The sequence below is a fragment of the Nymphaea colorata genome, chromosome 2, assembly GCF_008831285.2.
Source record: "Nymphaea colorata isolate Beijing-Zhang1983 chromosome 2, ASM883128v2, whole genome shotgun sequence".
Taxonomy (NCBI): domain Eukaryota; kingdom Viridiplantae; phylum Streptophyta; class Magnoliopsida; order Nymphaeales; family Nymphaeaceae; genus Nymphaea; species Nymphaea colorata.
In genome coordinates this window covers 17,869,713-17,886,045 of record NC_045139.1, presented here as the reverse complement: position 1 = coordinate 17,886,045, position 16,333 = coordinate 17,869,713, and the positions used below count along the sequence as shown (strand labels likewise).

Genomic DNA, 16,333 nt, shown 5'->3' with positions numbered 1-16,333 from the left:
TATAGTTGTACCGATCTCTCTCTAGCTATCTTCTACCATGGCCAATTTCATCCCTTTCTTGTCATTCCTCTGTGCTGCTCTGGTAAGTTCTCTTTTCCCATCTCACATTCTTAGTTTAAGAACGTTCATTATGACACGATAACTTTTTTTGATAATTTAATAATGTTCTTGAAGAAAAATCTCAGTGTATTAGTACTGCTAGGAAACATTTTAATTTCATGCTATTTTTTAAAGTTTAGAACGGCAAAACTTACTGATCCATGCAATGAAAATTTAAAAAAATAGTCTTATTTTTCTTCTTGGACTAACCATAAAAGAACTTAACTATGTTACTAGTAATATGAAAAATTTGGTGTATTTTTTTATTATTGTCAATTTTTAAGGTACGTTTCTTATGATTTCAAGGAAACTTAATAAGGTGTGGGCTTTTACGACAACGGAGAAGAAAGGAGGATGAAACAGAACTGGATAAAGGACAAAGGCGGCTTTCGTGTCTGTTAGCACTACTGTACCTAATGCTTTGAGGAGTCCACATGCATTGCACTCTTGTCGGCTCCACCACGACCACATAAAAGTTAGAAGAAAATTTAGACAAACAATAAAAAACAGAAAAAAAAAAAAAAGCACATACGTTATGCTACATTTACATACTATTCCTCGTGCCAAACAGCTCTAAAAGCTTAAATTTTTCGTTTTTATTAAATCAAATTGTATATCTAATCTACCCACATATCCGCAAGAAAAGAAAAGAAAAGTAAAACTCAGAACATGCAAAATAATTGTACGAAGGGTTCTAAACGAAGGTTTCCCTACACTCATCCCATGATCCCCGAGCAGTTACCTTGCAAAGGCGAATGGACAAAAGAAGTGGTAATTATTGGAAGCGAACAAGGGAAACGGACTCTACCTCTGCCAGCCAATAGATAAATAATCATACATGAACAGAGAGAAGGAATCTGGCAACATGGAGGACCATACAGTCTTTGGCCGATACTTGCACCACTCTCCTCCTAGCGGGTCCGCCCAGCAGGTAGCTAGGGCTTATAAATAGCTCCTGACCCTCTACTGGCAAACTGGGAAGGAAATCGCTACTACCATGGCAAATTTCTTCCCCTTCTTCTTGTTGTTCCTCTCTGCTCTTATGGTAAATCTCTTTCCCGTCTATTGCTTAGCCATGCCATTTCCTTTTTAGTTTACTTGGAGGAAACCACCTCTAGCTGAGAGACTTGATAGCGCATTTGGGGCATAAGACCCCCAAAACCATTCTCCTGCATTTTGATAAGTGCAGTCATTTGGACAAGGGACTGGCACTGTTGTATCACACCCGTCAAATGGCCATGCCTTTTCCAACAGCAAGAACTCAAGAGAAATAGAATCCCCGTCTCACTTGAGGGTTTGCCATGAAACAGATGCTAGGAGCTAATTACCCACAATCATCGAGAATGTAGCCCTTCTTCCATATGCCCATCACTTCCTTTCCTAAATTCTTCATTGCAAGTCATCTCCTTTCACTGGGAGGACTCTCTCTCTCTCTCATATTTAAGCCAAGTGGAAGCTGTGAAGAAGCCAAAGCCCTCCTCACTTTCCTGCCCCTCCTCCCTTTCCTGCTCCCGAGTTCCAAGGCTATTCGAGGCTTAGGTGGATTCATGGTACACATGTCAACAACAGTGTTTTATCTTGACTAAATGCAAAAACCAAATGCAAAAAGTAAAAAATGTGGCCGGAGAGTGCATGAAGACCTAATGGAGGATAGCTTGTGCACGCTACTAAGTTGATATCATAGTACAAGTGCAAAAGCTAAAGTAGGGTGTTTGATTACTTTGGATCTTATATTTAGGGGTTCACTTCGAATTCGTTGTTATGGCAACTGTAGGTTGAAAGGTTTCAAGTTTCACCCTATAGGTTCGTGGATTAAACACATGAGGAGTACAATGTCATGTCTCTTTCAAGTAAAGTAGCTGAGTTATTTGTTGAAAATCAAAGATATGAAATCTTGGGAATTAATTTCCCACGATCTCACTGTCCCCTCCACGTTAAACGAATAACCTCTTAACTGCGGAGTCCACATCAAAGAGGGGCCTGTGAGAATATTTGTGCCTCCTAAAGGGGAGGCATTGCTTAATGGGCAAATTTTCTTTCGTCAACCTTTTAGGGGGCGTTTGAATGCCATAGACAAACATCCATGGATTTCTATCTCTATATGAAAATCCATGGACCAGAAAAGTTCTTCCATACATGATTTGGACATATATCTGTCTCCGGTAATGCCTCAATCTATTTGTATAAAGCATGGATAAAAATCGTAGTGACAAAAATTTTGACCATTATAGCAAGAATTAAATATACTCTTGTACGTAAAGGCAACAAGGTTGTGTATTATTGCATAGCTACTAATGTTTCATTACATTTTTTTCTTTAGTGGCATAACATTTGCTGGGCTACCCCAGCTCAGCGGGGAGTTAAGTGGTTTCTGATCGCTTTATCCTTACCTGAATTTGCAGCTTGTAGGTGCGAGCAGCAGCAAAAGCATGGAGATGAGTTCGGTGGGCTACTGGAATAAACTGTTGCCCAGAACCCCCATCCCCACGTCTCTCCATGCTTTCTTGCCAAAAGGTGATTCAAAAAAGAGGGGGGAAAAGAAATCTTTTTTTTTTTCTAAATACATCATTTACTCTTATTACCAGTAGGCAAAAATATGCCTGCGCTGTTGGTACATGAGTACCTGTTCCAATCCTCAAAAATCACTCCTCCTATGGGAGTACTGTTAGCTTAATCCTCCCGGAAATACAACTTGGCTTCGATTCTGTGACCTTCAGAATTCTTTCCCTCCTAACCCAGATGCAACCAATGTTCTATCTTCTATACAAAAAATCAGGCTTGGACTTGCTCGAGATCCAATTGAGAAGCCTGGCCTTTCTTATATGCCAACATTATTTGCAATTGTTCAAAACGAATAAAAAACAGTTTCATGCATTACTGTGTCTATATGCAACAATAATTGCTCATTACAATCATCTCATACTTCGTTGAAATAAATGTTGCATTCAGACATCGATGTTCCTTTCCAGTGGAAGAATGTTGACAACATGCTCGTCTATTGCATTACTTACCATCGCTACAAACTTGGAACAACACTAGATCAGCTAAAGGGAGACCGTGAGACTAATTTCCTCTTCTTGGAAGAGAACTTGAAGCCAGGCAGCAAGACTAAGAAGGTGGACTTTGTGAAGAAGGTGCAGGAGACCAGCGGCTGGCCAACCCTACTGCCTCGAAGAGAAGCACAGGGCATCCCCTTCTCTTCTTCCAAGCTTGCTGATATCCTGAAACGCTTCTCCCTGGATCCCAACTCAGCCGATGCATCAATAGTGAAGCACACGCTCGAGGATTGCGAAATGGAAGCGAATAAGGGCGAGACTAGATACTGCGCTACATCCTTGGAATCCGTGGTCGACTTTGCAGTGTCACAGCTCAAAACAAATGATCTTCAGTTGCTAACCTACTCATTCGTGAACAAGGAAGAAAGGGACCCCAAAAGCAGAGTGTACACAGTTCAACCTGGTGTGGTTGAACTGCCCTCCGCACAAGCGGTGGTGTGCCACATTGAGTCATATCCCTATGCAGTGTTCCACTGCCACACGCCTGTCAAAAGCAAATATTACGTTGTTCCTTTGGTTGCTGAAGAAGATGGCAGCAGAATGAGTGCAGGGGCAACGTGCCACACCGACACCTCTTCGTGGAACCCGAACCATCCCTCTATGCTGGTGCTAGGAATCAAGCCAGGAACTCCTGTTTGCCACTTCCTTTCTCATGGTCACTTTGCGTTTGTTCCCAACTCTGCTTCTTAAGATATCCCCATGCAGGTGGTGTAATCCCCTGTGTGTTTTTGCTGCCAATATGCTTTCTTAGCGCCTAGTGTGTGTGTGTGTGCAATGGTGATGCTAGTATCTAGGTTGTACTACTGTATCTTTAATTTCCTGTTGTATGTGTATGTCCTCAAGTTTGGGTTTACCTACGATGTAAATCTGAAGGAAGATGCCGGAGCATAGGGGTTATTTAATTGCAATAAGTCCTGCTTGCTTGCAGTTAGTACCAGCCTTTTTCTCTTTTCTTTTCTCTACTCTTCTCTTCTCTCCTCCGAGGAAAGTGAAGTGCAATCGCTTAAGACTGTGTTTGGATGCCACCCTCAAACGATTGGCAAAACCTTGTTTTGCCACCCAAACTTCGTTTCTGTGTGTTCGGACGACAAGAAACTGGGTTTGCGCCATCCAGTACATAGAATTTACAGGGATTGGAAATTCAGTGGACTAAACATGTTGAAATTTTTGAAAAACTGGGTTATAAAATTTTTTACAAAGCGATTGAAGAATCTTTGGTTTCTAAGTTTGGTCTATGATGTTGAAGTCCGTTTACTAGTTCTTCCAGAAAAGCTTTCAAAATTGACCTCTGGAGGTGTAATTTCATAAAGTGTGTGCAATAACTTGACACCTGATCGAAGGACCTGAGTGGCAAAACATTACGAATATTCAGTGTTTTACCTTCCATGAAGGAAAGACTTTAGGGACTGGTATGCGTGAGTTAGGGCTTGGGTAGGGTGTTCCTTTCTCTGATGACCCTTTCTCTGCAATCAGTTACGTTAGCAGGAGGCTAACACTTTCCAACAAAGGAATGTAAGTAACTTGGCGATCTAGAGAGATAGAAAGTTGAAGTGCTGTCCACATCATGATAAGGGTGGCAGCTTTTCCCTGTAACTTGTTGCCCATGAAAGAGGTCAGCCAGCAAAAGGAAACAGTTCGTCATTGGCCTTCACAACCTGCAACAGAGGCGTTTCTCTCATTTTTTTTTTATTTATAGTGGTTGTATGGTGTCTATGGTTCCTGCTATGCGTAAGCATGGACCTTACACTATTACCTTTGTAAACTGAAAATCCCGCTTCTTTTCTGTGGTCATGTGGGACAGACTCTGTATAACATTAGGAAACTTTTCTGTGGTCACGTGGGACAGACTCTGTATAACATTAGGAAACTTCCGTAAATTACTCTGAGGTGACAACTGATTTTTTTAAAGAAATCATGATCTTTCTAAAAAATTTAGCTTCTGGAAATCTCTCGGTAAGTTCGGCTTAATTTCTAAAAGTCGGTCGTGCTGACTACTGTTGGATCTTTGAAAAGCTTTACCTGCAAGTCACATCGGGACCTTAATCTTAAATTGAGGCAAACTCTTACCTTATTTTGTGGAGAGGCTCAACTTTGAAGACCTCTCTCAGTTTATTCAAGGCTTAACTTTTTTTTCTCGCGAATCAAACTTTAGATCTTATCTACCTACATGAAAAATCTGAAAAATAATTGTATAAAAAGGTTCTAAAAAAGGCTTTCCCTACACGCCAGCTCATAATCCCCATGAGCAACCTTTAAAAAGCAAATGTACAAAATAAGTAGCGGCTAATTATTGAAAAAAACAAGGGAAAAGGATCCTGCTCCAGCCAATAGATAAATATTGAAAGGAAAGAATCCATATGACATAGAGAAAGAAGAACCATACAATAATTGACAGGCAGGGGGTGGGTATCGGGCTGGCCTGCCAGCCCGGCCTAGAACCGGCCCGATAATATTGCCGGGCCGGGCCCGGTTGGGTACCGGGCCTGGCCACCAAAAATTAGGCCCGGCCCGGTGACCTCCCTCCTCCTGCCTGTCGACCTTGACCGCTTCGGCAACGCCTGCATCGTGGACTTCGGCCTTGCCAGCCTCGCCTCGCCAGCCGTTGCGGTCCCGCCCGAGGAAGGCGGCGTCGACCTGCCGCGATGGGTTTAGTCGGTTGTTTGGGAAGAGTGGACGTCGGAAGTACCGGGAAGTGAAGAGCAGCAGCCGCAATCTAGGAGGTGGACTATCCACCATCTGCTCCTTTCCTTCATCCTCTCAGTCTGTTGCTTGCGCCCCACAGGGCACCTACACGCCCAAAAGGAGCTAAGGTGTGTGTGTGCTAGGCCGGAAAGAGGGTTTCCGTCTACGAGCTTTCCCTTTTCTTCTGTTTCTTTGCTGGTTGATGGATTTTGATGAGTATGATTACTTAGAGCAGACCCTTGAGAACCCTGGATTGCATAAGGCATCCACGAAGGGTGGGAGTGGGAATTCGGGGAAGCGACAGCAATCCGAGAAGAGTTCCAAGGATAGGGATGATGGGGATGGGGAGATCATGGAGAGAGCAATCGCCGTCCCACGAATCCTTCGAAAGAGGGAACTGGGAAGGGGAAGGGGGAGAGAGACGGGAAGGGGGAAGGAGAGACGGGAAGAGGGAGGGGACGGGAAGGAGGAGGGTCAAAGGGAGCCCGGTAGTCGGGCCGACAGGGCCGCTGCCGGGCCAGGATTTTCCCGGCCCATACCTGGCCGGGCCGGCCTGCCGGCGGCTCGGCTCGATGCCCAGCCTTATTCAAGTGGCCGGCTTATAAAGGGGTTACCAGTACTCCCTTCGCTCTAGCTAGTTGCAGCCATGGACAATTTCTTCCCTTTGTGCTTTTGTGCTCTGGTTTGTTGAATCTTGCCGTTTCCTTTTTATCTTACGTGGAGGAACCCATCTCCAGCTGAACGACTTGGCAGCTCATTTGGGGCGTACAAACCCCTAAACCATTATCCCGCGGACACATGTTGGCTTTCTTTAAGAAAGATTGAGTACAAAAATTTGCATAAGTGATTGCCTGCCTACCAATTGCTAACCCCACAGCTGTAGCACGTATGTCAAATGCTGCGCTCTCCTGCTATCCATGTCTTTGATTTCTCGTTTCCCAAATGCACAATTTCGAGGAAAAAAATACATCACTGAGTGCACATACAAATGAAAAAAAATGTGCACGCTTCATCCTTTATAACTCAACACCGTCCAATGGTTTCTATATATATATATATATATATATGAGGATGGCTTAGATACAATTTTACAGGTAGAAAAGCCATGGCTAATGTGCTGCCTGATTACACTGCATCTTATATTTTTATGTGCGTGGATTTTCCTTGATGAATTCATTCATCTAACATACGCAGGTTTGAGATTTGGTTTCTCATCTAAGTTCTAATTTGCCCAATGCAACCGATACACTGATTAAATATTATATCCAAAAAAATTAGTTTTCTATTAATATTTAAGATAATGACATTATGACACGACAACTTTTTGATAATTTAGGAATGTTCTTCAAGAAATATCTAAGTGTATTAGTACTGCTAGGCAATATTTCAATTTCATGCTATTTTTTAGAGTTTAAAACGGCAAAACTTACTGATCTATGCAATTAAAATTAAAAAAAAAAATTCTTCTTGGATTAATCATAAAAGAACTTAACTATGTTGCTAATAATACGAAAAGTTAGGTGTATTTTTTTTTATTATTGTCAATGTTTAAGGTACGTTTCTGATTATTTCCTTGCAAGGGAAATTAAGGTCCGGGCTTTTGGCTTTTAGGACGATGGAGAAGAAAGGAGGATGAATCAGAACTGGAAAAAGAATAAAGGCGGCTTTAGTGTCGGTTAGCATTATGTACGTAATGCTTTGAGGAGGGCACATATGTTGCGTTGAACAAGAAAATTTTCGAAAAACTAGAAAATAAACAAGAAAATAAAAAACAGCACATATATTGCACTATAAATACGCGTTTGCCAGAGGAAAAAATTCCCTCCTAACCAAAATGGCCAGTTTCCCCCTTTAACCCTTTTCTTGTTTTAACTGTTAAAGAGAGAATTCTGAAACTTACAAGAATCCAACTGATAGAATTTATGACATAGGCTTCTTGGTAAGTAGTAAGAGTAATTTAGGAAAACAGTAGCGTGCAAGGTATATGTAACCAAGCATCTTTGCATGATTTATTAATCTGTGTCTATGCCCATAAATGTGTGATCAGTCGCATTAAACGTAAAGAGCAGCGGATGAATTAAAAGGTTCCATATGACAGCAAGAGTACATTTATATGGGTAAAATGGGATGCAAATCCTTTTTTTCACAGTATATGTCAGCGTTTATTTTATCAGCGAATTGAGGAAAAAAGCCATACTACACGCTTCAAATACCTAATTCGACTGAAACCATAACTTGTCTTCATTTGAAACTCCTACTTGTGGATTATTTAGAAACGAGGATGAACCAAAATTGGAGAGAGGACAAAGGCAGCGTTCTTTCGTCGGTTAGCAGTAACTGGATAAAGGACAAACTTCAAATGCAGCGTTCTTTGTTGGTTAGCATTAATGTACATAATGCTTCATGGCGGGGTTCGCTTCCACCACTTCGAACAAGAAAATTGCACTCAGAAACAAGAAAATAAAAAAGGAGAAGGTACATTGCATTATATATATTCCTTTGCACGGACAAAAAAAAGAGAACTCTCTTGACTAAAATGGCGAGTTTATCGCTTAAATTAACGAAACTGACAACACATCAAGTGAATTGAAAGAGTATTTCATTTTACCACATAATTTTTTAGATGGTAGAACCAAATACTCTCCCTGCTCGCCTTAACTCAAGCAACTATGATGTAGGCGACCTCGGCCTTTCTAAAAACAATATTGTTATTGCAGTACTTTTCAAATTATCTTTTGCCTTTCTTTCTTTTTTGATTTTTTAGTGAGGTAACCAAATGCATCAACCATTACATGACAAAACTATGAGCATATCGTAAGAATATAAAAAATGTTCGTGGCAATTAAAGGCACATTATTCAGAGATAACAACTTTTTTTTTTAATGAAATCAAGATTTTTGTCAAAAAAAAAAAAATTAGCTTCCCAGAATCTCCCGGTAAGTTCCGCTTAATTTCTAAAATTCCATCATGCTGACTTCCGTGGGATCTTTGAAAAGCTTATTTGCAAGTCAGGTCGGCATCTTAATCTCAAATTGAGGCAAACACTTGCCCCGTTTTGCCGAGAGGGTCAACTTACGGGCTCTTTCAGTTGATCAAACGCTTCTTATTCTTTTTAGTCGAATCAAACCTTAGCTCCCATCTAACTTCATCGTAAAAAAAGACAAAGAAAAATCTGCAAAATAATTGTGTAGAGGGTGCTAGACAAGGCTTTCCCCACACGTCAGCCCATCATCCCAAAGCAACCTTTTGAAAGCTAATTTACAAAATAAGTAGCGCTATTTATTGGAAAGAAAAAAAAGCAAGTGAAGCGGACCTGCCATATATCTTTCAACTTGATTGTCAGATCTACGAGCTTATGTCCAGAAAGGTTCTAAACAGATGCACCAATCTTTATATGAAGATATCGTAAGAATAGAAAAAATGATCATGGTGATTAAAGACACATTATTTTATGTAACAACTGATTTTTTTAAAGAAATCGTGATCATTCTAAAAAATTTAGCTTATGAAAATCTCGCGGTAACTTTGGCTACAAAACATATGAAGATATCATAAGAATAGAAAAAATGATCATGGTGATTAAAGGCATATTATTCTGAGGTAACAACTGATTTTTGTTAAAGAAGTCATGATATTTCTAAAAAAAATAGCTTCTGAAAATCTCTCTTAACTTGGGCATAATTTCCAAAAATCCATCGTGCTGACTACCATCGGATCCTTTGAAAAGCTTTACGTGCAAGTCAGATCATCCGGATCTTAATCTTAAATTGATGCAAACTCTCACCTTATTTTGCTAAGAGGCTCATCTTACTCTTGAGCGGCCTCTCTCAATTGATTAAAGACATTTTTTTTAAAGACATTTTTTTTTTCTATGGAATGAAACTTTAGATCTTATCCACCGACAAAATCAAACAAGAAAAGAAAAATCTGAAAAAATAATTGTATAAAAGTGTTCTAAAGAAGGCTTTCCCTGTCAATGGTATAGCCACATTGTGACCGGTGAACTATTTTTATACATTTATTTTTTCAGATTGCTCACACTAGTCTCTTAAAAGTTCTTTATTTTTAAATAAGAATCTTAAATATTTATTCTTATATACATACAAAATGTCTCACCAAATTTAAATATTTTTAAACTAGTACTTCTCCAACGTATTTTTTTTCTTTGCTACCGTTCCCTGCACGTGAACCCCATGACAAACCTTTTGAAAGCTAACACACAATGTAAGTGGCTGCTAATTATTGGAACAAGCCGGGAAGTGAACCCTACTCCCAGCGAGTAGATAAATATTGAAAATATGGAATCCGGGTGACTTAGAGAAAGAAAAGCCATGCAATAATTGGCCGATAATCGTACCAATCTCTCTCTAACTATGTGCTACCATGGTCAATTTTTTCCTTTTCTTGTTCTTCTTTTCTGCTTTGGTAAATTTTCTTTCCCCATCTAACATTCTTAGTTTGAGAATGTTCATTATGACACGATAACTTTTTGATAATTTAAGAAGGTTCTTCAAGAAAAATCTAAGTGTATTAGTACGGCTAGCCATTATTTCAATTTCATGCTATTTTTAAGAGTTTAAAACGGTAAAACTCACTGATCTAGGCAACTAAAATTTTTAAAAATAATTTAATTTTTCTTCTTGAGTTAACCATTAAAGAACTTAACTATGTTACTAATAACATGCAAGGTTAGGTGTATTTATTATTGTCAAATTTTAAGGTACGTTTTTGATGATCTACTTGCAATGGAAATTTAGGTGTGGGCTTTTACGACAATGGAGAAGGCAGGATGATGAATCAGAACTGGATTTAGGCCATGGCACCCATTTTTTAGAGGGAAAACTTTTTTTAAGGTAATTTTACCCTGGAAAAATGACAGAAGGATAAAATTCCATTCTTCTTGTTTCAGACCATGTTTGATGGTCTCGAACTTTTTTGAAGAGGAAAAAATGCCTAGTTTGTTAGGCAAGAAAATTTTTTCAAGGAAAAATTTTTTGACCGTTTTTTGTCATGGTCAAAAACTGCACCTACACATAGACATTCTATTCAGCCATGGAAAAAATATTTAAAGCCATTCAATAATAGAGTTATTACATAAAACCCTTTGTAATGTACAACATAAACGCTAGAAAGTTGTAAACATCGTCTATTAAAACTGATAACAAGCCATCATCTATAAAAACTGCACGAAAACCAAGAGAAGACAGCAAAAAAAGAAGGTTTCGTTAGATGATCCAATTACTTCATAGATTAAAACTTGCAAAACTGTGAATCCTGTCAGTAGAACCGCGTGTGTTGAAAACGCTACATCATTCAAAGCCACTGAAATCATCTACAAGTTATGGAATAGAGAAACATTAGTTTAAACAAAGATTAATGCTCCTAAAACAAATGTTCACTACAAACTTGCAACTTTTAGTTGAAATTTTAAGTAGTGCAACTAACTCCACAATCTTGAACAAACAAATAAAAATTTCTCAAATCAATGGAAGCTTCAATCAAGGGAGCTTGTGGGATCAAACCACGGAAGACTAAAATCCACAGAAAAACTAACAAAAGCATTAGAAAAATTTTTGGAAGAGGACTGCAAGAATGTATAAACACACACAGAGGATGTACTTTCAAAAAATTAAACTAAAAAAATGTCAAAAATTGACAGGTGAACCTAATATGTATGAAAAAAATTCAGAAAATGCACCTGGACACTAATTTCTAATTTCATGCAATTGAAAAAGGCAGTAAGCACAAACCATTAACGTTGTTTCCAACACATATTTTTAGTAAATCCGTAGATCCAATTTACTTAAAAGCGGCATGCAGCACTTACGTACGTTACTACTGATGTGAAAATAGGTCTATTTTTTATTATTATCAATTTTTAAGGTACGTTTGTCATTATTTTCTCGTAAAGGAAAGTTCTTGGGGCATGCATCCGTCTTGGCTTTAACTGGGAAAGCTTTAACTTTAGGACAATGGAAAAGAAATAGAAGACAAAGGCGGCGTTCTCGTCGGCTAGGTACTACTTAAATTGGTAAGACGTCGTCCAATCTTCACTAGAAAGCACCTTCACGGCTTCACCAATGCGAGCATGAACACTTGTCGATGAAACATAGTTATTTATCGGTGTATTCACTTTGGCCATAGGTAAAGGCTGAATTTCAATGACATTTGCCTGGCATGGGTGGATTAAGGATGATTTGCAGCGGCGTTTGCCTCCAAACGTCCAATAAGTGGAACCTTCATCCACACTTTGACCTAGACGTTGGTAAAAATGCACTTTCACTGACATCCTCCTTTCCACACGTTGATGAATTCACTTGTTTTTTTTTTTTTCCTGTGATACTAAATGCACATAATTCTTTGACGAGGGATTCGCTTCCACCACGACTAAAATTGCACTAAGAAGGAATGAACAAAAAAGAAAATAAAAAAGGAACACATACTGCATTATAAGATAAGCCATTGCAAGGAAATAAAAAATAAAATCCCTCTTTACTAAAATGGCTTTTTTTTTTTCTAGAAAGGAGCAATCATAGAACGAAAACCAAACTAATGACACAAACTTTAGGTGAGTAGGAGGAGTATTTTATCTTACCACAAAACAAGAAAACTTTTCTTCTTGGGCATTAGGATGAAAAAATGTTCTTCCTATTCACCCAACGATATAGATTTTAGCTGACCTTAGCTCAGTCAGCTACGTTATAAGCAAAGCAACCTGCTACGGTAGCAACCTCCTTCTCTGAAAAACAATTTTTTATTGCAATATTTTCGAAAAACTGTTTTATTTATTTATTTAGTTATTTATTTTGTTTTTTAGAGAAGAGGTGCGGTATGACAAAACATATGAAGAATAGAAAAAAAAATGATCATGGTGATTAAAGGTACATTACTCTGAGGTAATAACTGATTTTTTCAAAGAAATCATGGTCTTTCTGGAGCTGGAAATCTCCTGGTAAGTTCGGCTTGATTTTAAAAAAAAGCCGTCGTGCTGACTACTATCGGATCTTTGAAAAGCTTTACCTGCAAGTCACATCGGGATCTTAATCTTAAATTGAGGCAAACTCTTACCTTATTTTGTTGAGAGGCTCAACTTTCAAGACCACTCTCGGTTGATTAAGAGCTTAATTTTTTTTTTCTATCGAATCAAACTTTATATCTTATCTACCCACATGATCAAACAAGAAAAGAAAAATCTGAAAAATAATTGTATAAAAGGGCTCTAAAGAGGGCTTTTCCTGCACGTCAGCTCATGATCCCCATGAGAAACCTTTTGAAAGCTAATGTACAAAGCAAGTAGCCCTTAATTATTGGAAAAAGCAAGGGAAGTGGACCCTGCCCCAGCCAGTAGATAAATATTGAAAAGAAGGAATCCAGGTGACATGGAGAAAGAAGAACGACCGATAACTGTACCAAACACTCTCCGGGTCCTCTCAGCAAGTGACTGGCTTATAAGGAGGTCACGAGTAAATTCTCTTTCCTCATCTATCGCTCAGTCATGCTGTTTCCTTTTTATCTACTTGGAGGAACCCATCTCCAGCCGAGAGACTTTGTAGCTAGCTCACTTGGAGCATAGAACCCTCACGTTAAACCATTCCCCCACCTCTTGGTCGCCGAATATGTTGATTTTCACGAGGATTTAGCACTAAGATTTCAGTAAGTGACTGGCTGCCTACCAGTTACCAAGCTGACCAGTTGTGCCACACCTCCATGGCTTTTCGAATACCATTTTCTTTGACAAATCACATAGAAATAGCATCCTCGTCTGACTTGAGGGTTTGTTATGTGCCGGATGCTAGGAGTTCATTACACACATTGTGAATATGGTCTTTCATCTATATGCTTTTGGTCCATATGTAATGTAAAGAAAGATGATGGCGCATACGGTGGTTTGTAACGGCACCAGTCGTGCTTGTTCCTTTTCTTTTCGATGGGACACCGTTTCTTCTCTCTGTGTGTTCAAAGGAAAATGAAGTACAGTCCAAAACATACGATGGGACACCGTTTCTTCTCTCCGTGTGTTCAAAGGAAAATGATGTAGTCTTATTTCCTTATAAAAGAGAGGTAAGGGTATCCCATCTTCTGTTTAACAGGGAAAGCTTAGCTTTACGACGATGGAGAAGAAACGGGATCCTGTGAATCAGAATTGGTAAAAGAACAAAGACGACGCTCTTTGTCGATCAGCGATATTGAATTATTGAATAAAGGACAAAGGCGGCGTTTTTTTGTCAGTTAGCATTAATGTACATACAGGGGTTCACTTCCACCAGGGCCACAGAAAAGTTGCGCGGTTGTAACAACAGCAAAAAAATTGTTCGTGGTGATTAAAGGCACATTATTCAGACGTGACAAGTTAATTTTTAAAAGAAATCAAGGTTTTTCTAAAAAAAATTAGTTTCTGAAAATCTCCCGTTAAGTTCGGCTTAATTTCAGAACATCCATCGACCTCACTCCCGTCGGATCTCTGAAAAAGCCTGTTTCCAAGTCGGATCAGGATTTAATCTCAAGTTGAACCAAACACTTACCCCATTTTACCAAGAGGCTCAACATACTCTGCATGCATACGGCCTTTTCCTTTTTTTTTTTATCGAGTCAAACCTTAGATCTCATCTAATCACATGGTCAAAAAAGAAAGGAAGAATCTGCAAAATAATTGTATTTGGCTTTTCCAAAACGTCAGCTCATGATCCTAAAGCAACCTTTTGGAAGCTAATGGACAAAAGAAGTAGCGGTAATTATTGGGAAGGAGAACCAAACAATCTTTCGCTGATAATTGCAACAATCTTCTTGAGTACTCCCTTCACAGGGAAAGTGGGAAGGAAATTAAGATGAAAATCTCTTTCCGCATCCATCGGTTACCGTTTCCACCACCTCCAGCTGAGAGACTTCGTTGCACGTTTGAGCATAAGACCCCCAAAACCATTCATCCGAAATTGAGTTGAGTGCAATAAATATGCATCAAGGAAAAGAAAAAGCTTATGTGCAAGTCAGATCAAGATCTTAATCTTTAACCTAAAAGGCATATCCACAACATGCAAAATAATTGTCTAGAGGGTTCTAGAAAAGACACGTCAGCTCATAATCCCAGAACAGCCTTTTGAAAACTTGTGTACAAAAAAAGTAGGCTTATTGGAAAGCAGACCCCCAATAGAAGATTGGTGCAATTGACGGCCACAGATTGTCTGGTTCTTTTTTTCCATGCTTTATTTTTTTTTCTTTTTTTTTTCCCAATAATAAGCGCTACCTTTTTTGTACATTAGCTTTCAAAAGGCTGCTTATAAAGAGGTCGCTAGTACTCCCTCTACCGGCGAAGTGGGAAAGAATGTAAGATACTTGTCTCTTATCAAAGCCCTTCACTCTAGCAAGCTAGCTGCTACCATGGCCAATTTCTTTACTCTCTTGTTCTTCCTCACCCGTTGCGCACTCGAGCTGTTTCCTTTTCCCCCCTTCTCATGGTCGTAGAATTTGTTGGTTTTCACAGCACTAAGATTTGGCTGCCTACCAGTTGCTAACCCCATCAGCTGTGCCACACCCCCAGGGTTAGCCATGGCTTTTAGAACACCTTTTTCTTTGACAAATCGCGTAGAAATGGCATCCCCGTTTCCCTTGAGGGTTCGTCATGTGACGGATAGGTGGAGCTAATTACCCACATTGTGAATGTAGCCTTTCTTCTATATGCCCTTCACTCCATAGCATAACCATTGGAAGTCAGTGGGAGGACTCTCATTCTCTCCATGTCTTTGATTTAACTAGGGCATGGTATGTGCGTGGATTCTCTTTGAATTCATTCTTCTAACAAACTGCAGACTTGATATTTGTTTTCTCACCCCTAGATCCATGGATCAAAGACATGAAGATCACAATTCATATATCTTCCAAGTAAAGTATCTAAGTAAATTTGCCCCAGTGAACTCAGTATAGCTGATCAGGTTGGTGGGCATATTAACAGCATGCATGCCGTCAGTTTCATCCTTGTAGATGTTACTCTCATTTTATTATAAATGGTGGCAAGCATGATATTCTTATTCATGGGTGTATCGTAGGCTCATCTGCACGCATACTAAAACAGCCATGCACGTCCCCAAAGGCAGAAGCAAGGAGGGAGGGCTTTGGCTTTCTTCAGGCAGCTTCGACTCCATCAAACTATCCTTGTTAAAAATCAAGATGTGAATAACATCCCATGGTCTCACTGTCCCCGTTTTAAACAAATACATTCTGAGTGTGGCATTCCCCTTAATGCAAGATCGGAGAAGGGGCTGCCCAAGAATTTGGCCTATAAATGGGAGGCATTAAAATGGTATATAATTTTTTCTCTTGAGCAGCCATTTACGGACAAAAAATACGGCTCACATCAAAAAATCGCATATTATTAAATAGCTGGCAATGGTTTCAGTGTATATTTTTCAAAGTAGCATATGAATATTATTTCCTGGGCTACGCGTCGCCGGTTCAGTGGTATGCTCTGTGGCTTAGGTCTACAGAGGAGGCCGCAAGGTTGA

The 16,333-nt window shown here is 39.4% G+C and overlaps 1 protein-coding gene across 3 annotated transcripts in view; it reads left to right on the top strand.

The window, feature by feature from the left end:
• Window positions 1–994: 994 nt before the first annotated feature.
• The window catches only part of LOC116248188 (BURP domain-containing protein 5-like), a 50,342-nt gene continuing 35,003 nt past the window's right edge, over window positions 995–16,333 (top strand). Inside the window, exons 1-3 of one of the 3 annotated variants that reach the window (XM_031618768.2) lie at window positions 995–1,144; window positions 2,502–2,613; window positions 3,049–4,092. In XM_031618768.2, coding sequence (XP_031474628.1) covers window positions 1,097–1,144; window positions 2,502–2,613; window positions 3,049–3,845 — 957 coding nt within the window. In that variant the 5' untranslated portion in view covers window positions 995–1,096 and the 3' untranslated portion in view covers window positions 3,846–4,092. Of the gene's footprint in view, window positions 1,145–2,501; window positions 2,614–3,048; window positions 4,093–16,333 lie in introns of those variants that run through there. The other 2 variants (XM_050076041.1, XM_050076039.1) reach the window with 2 other exon arrangements.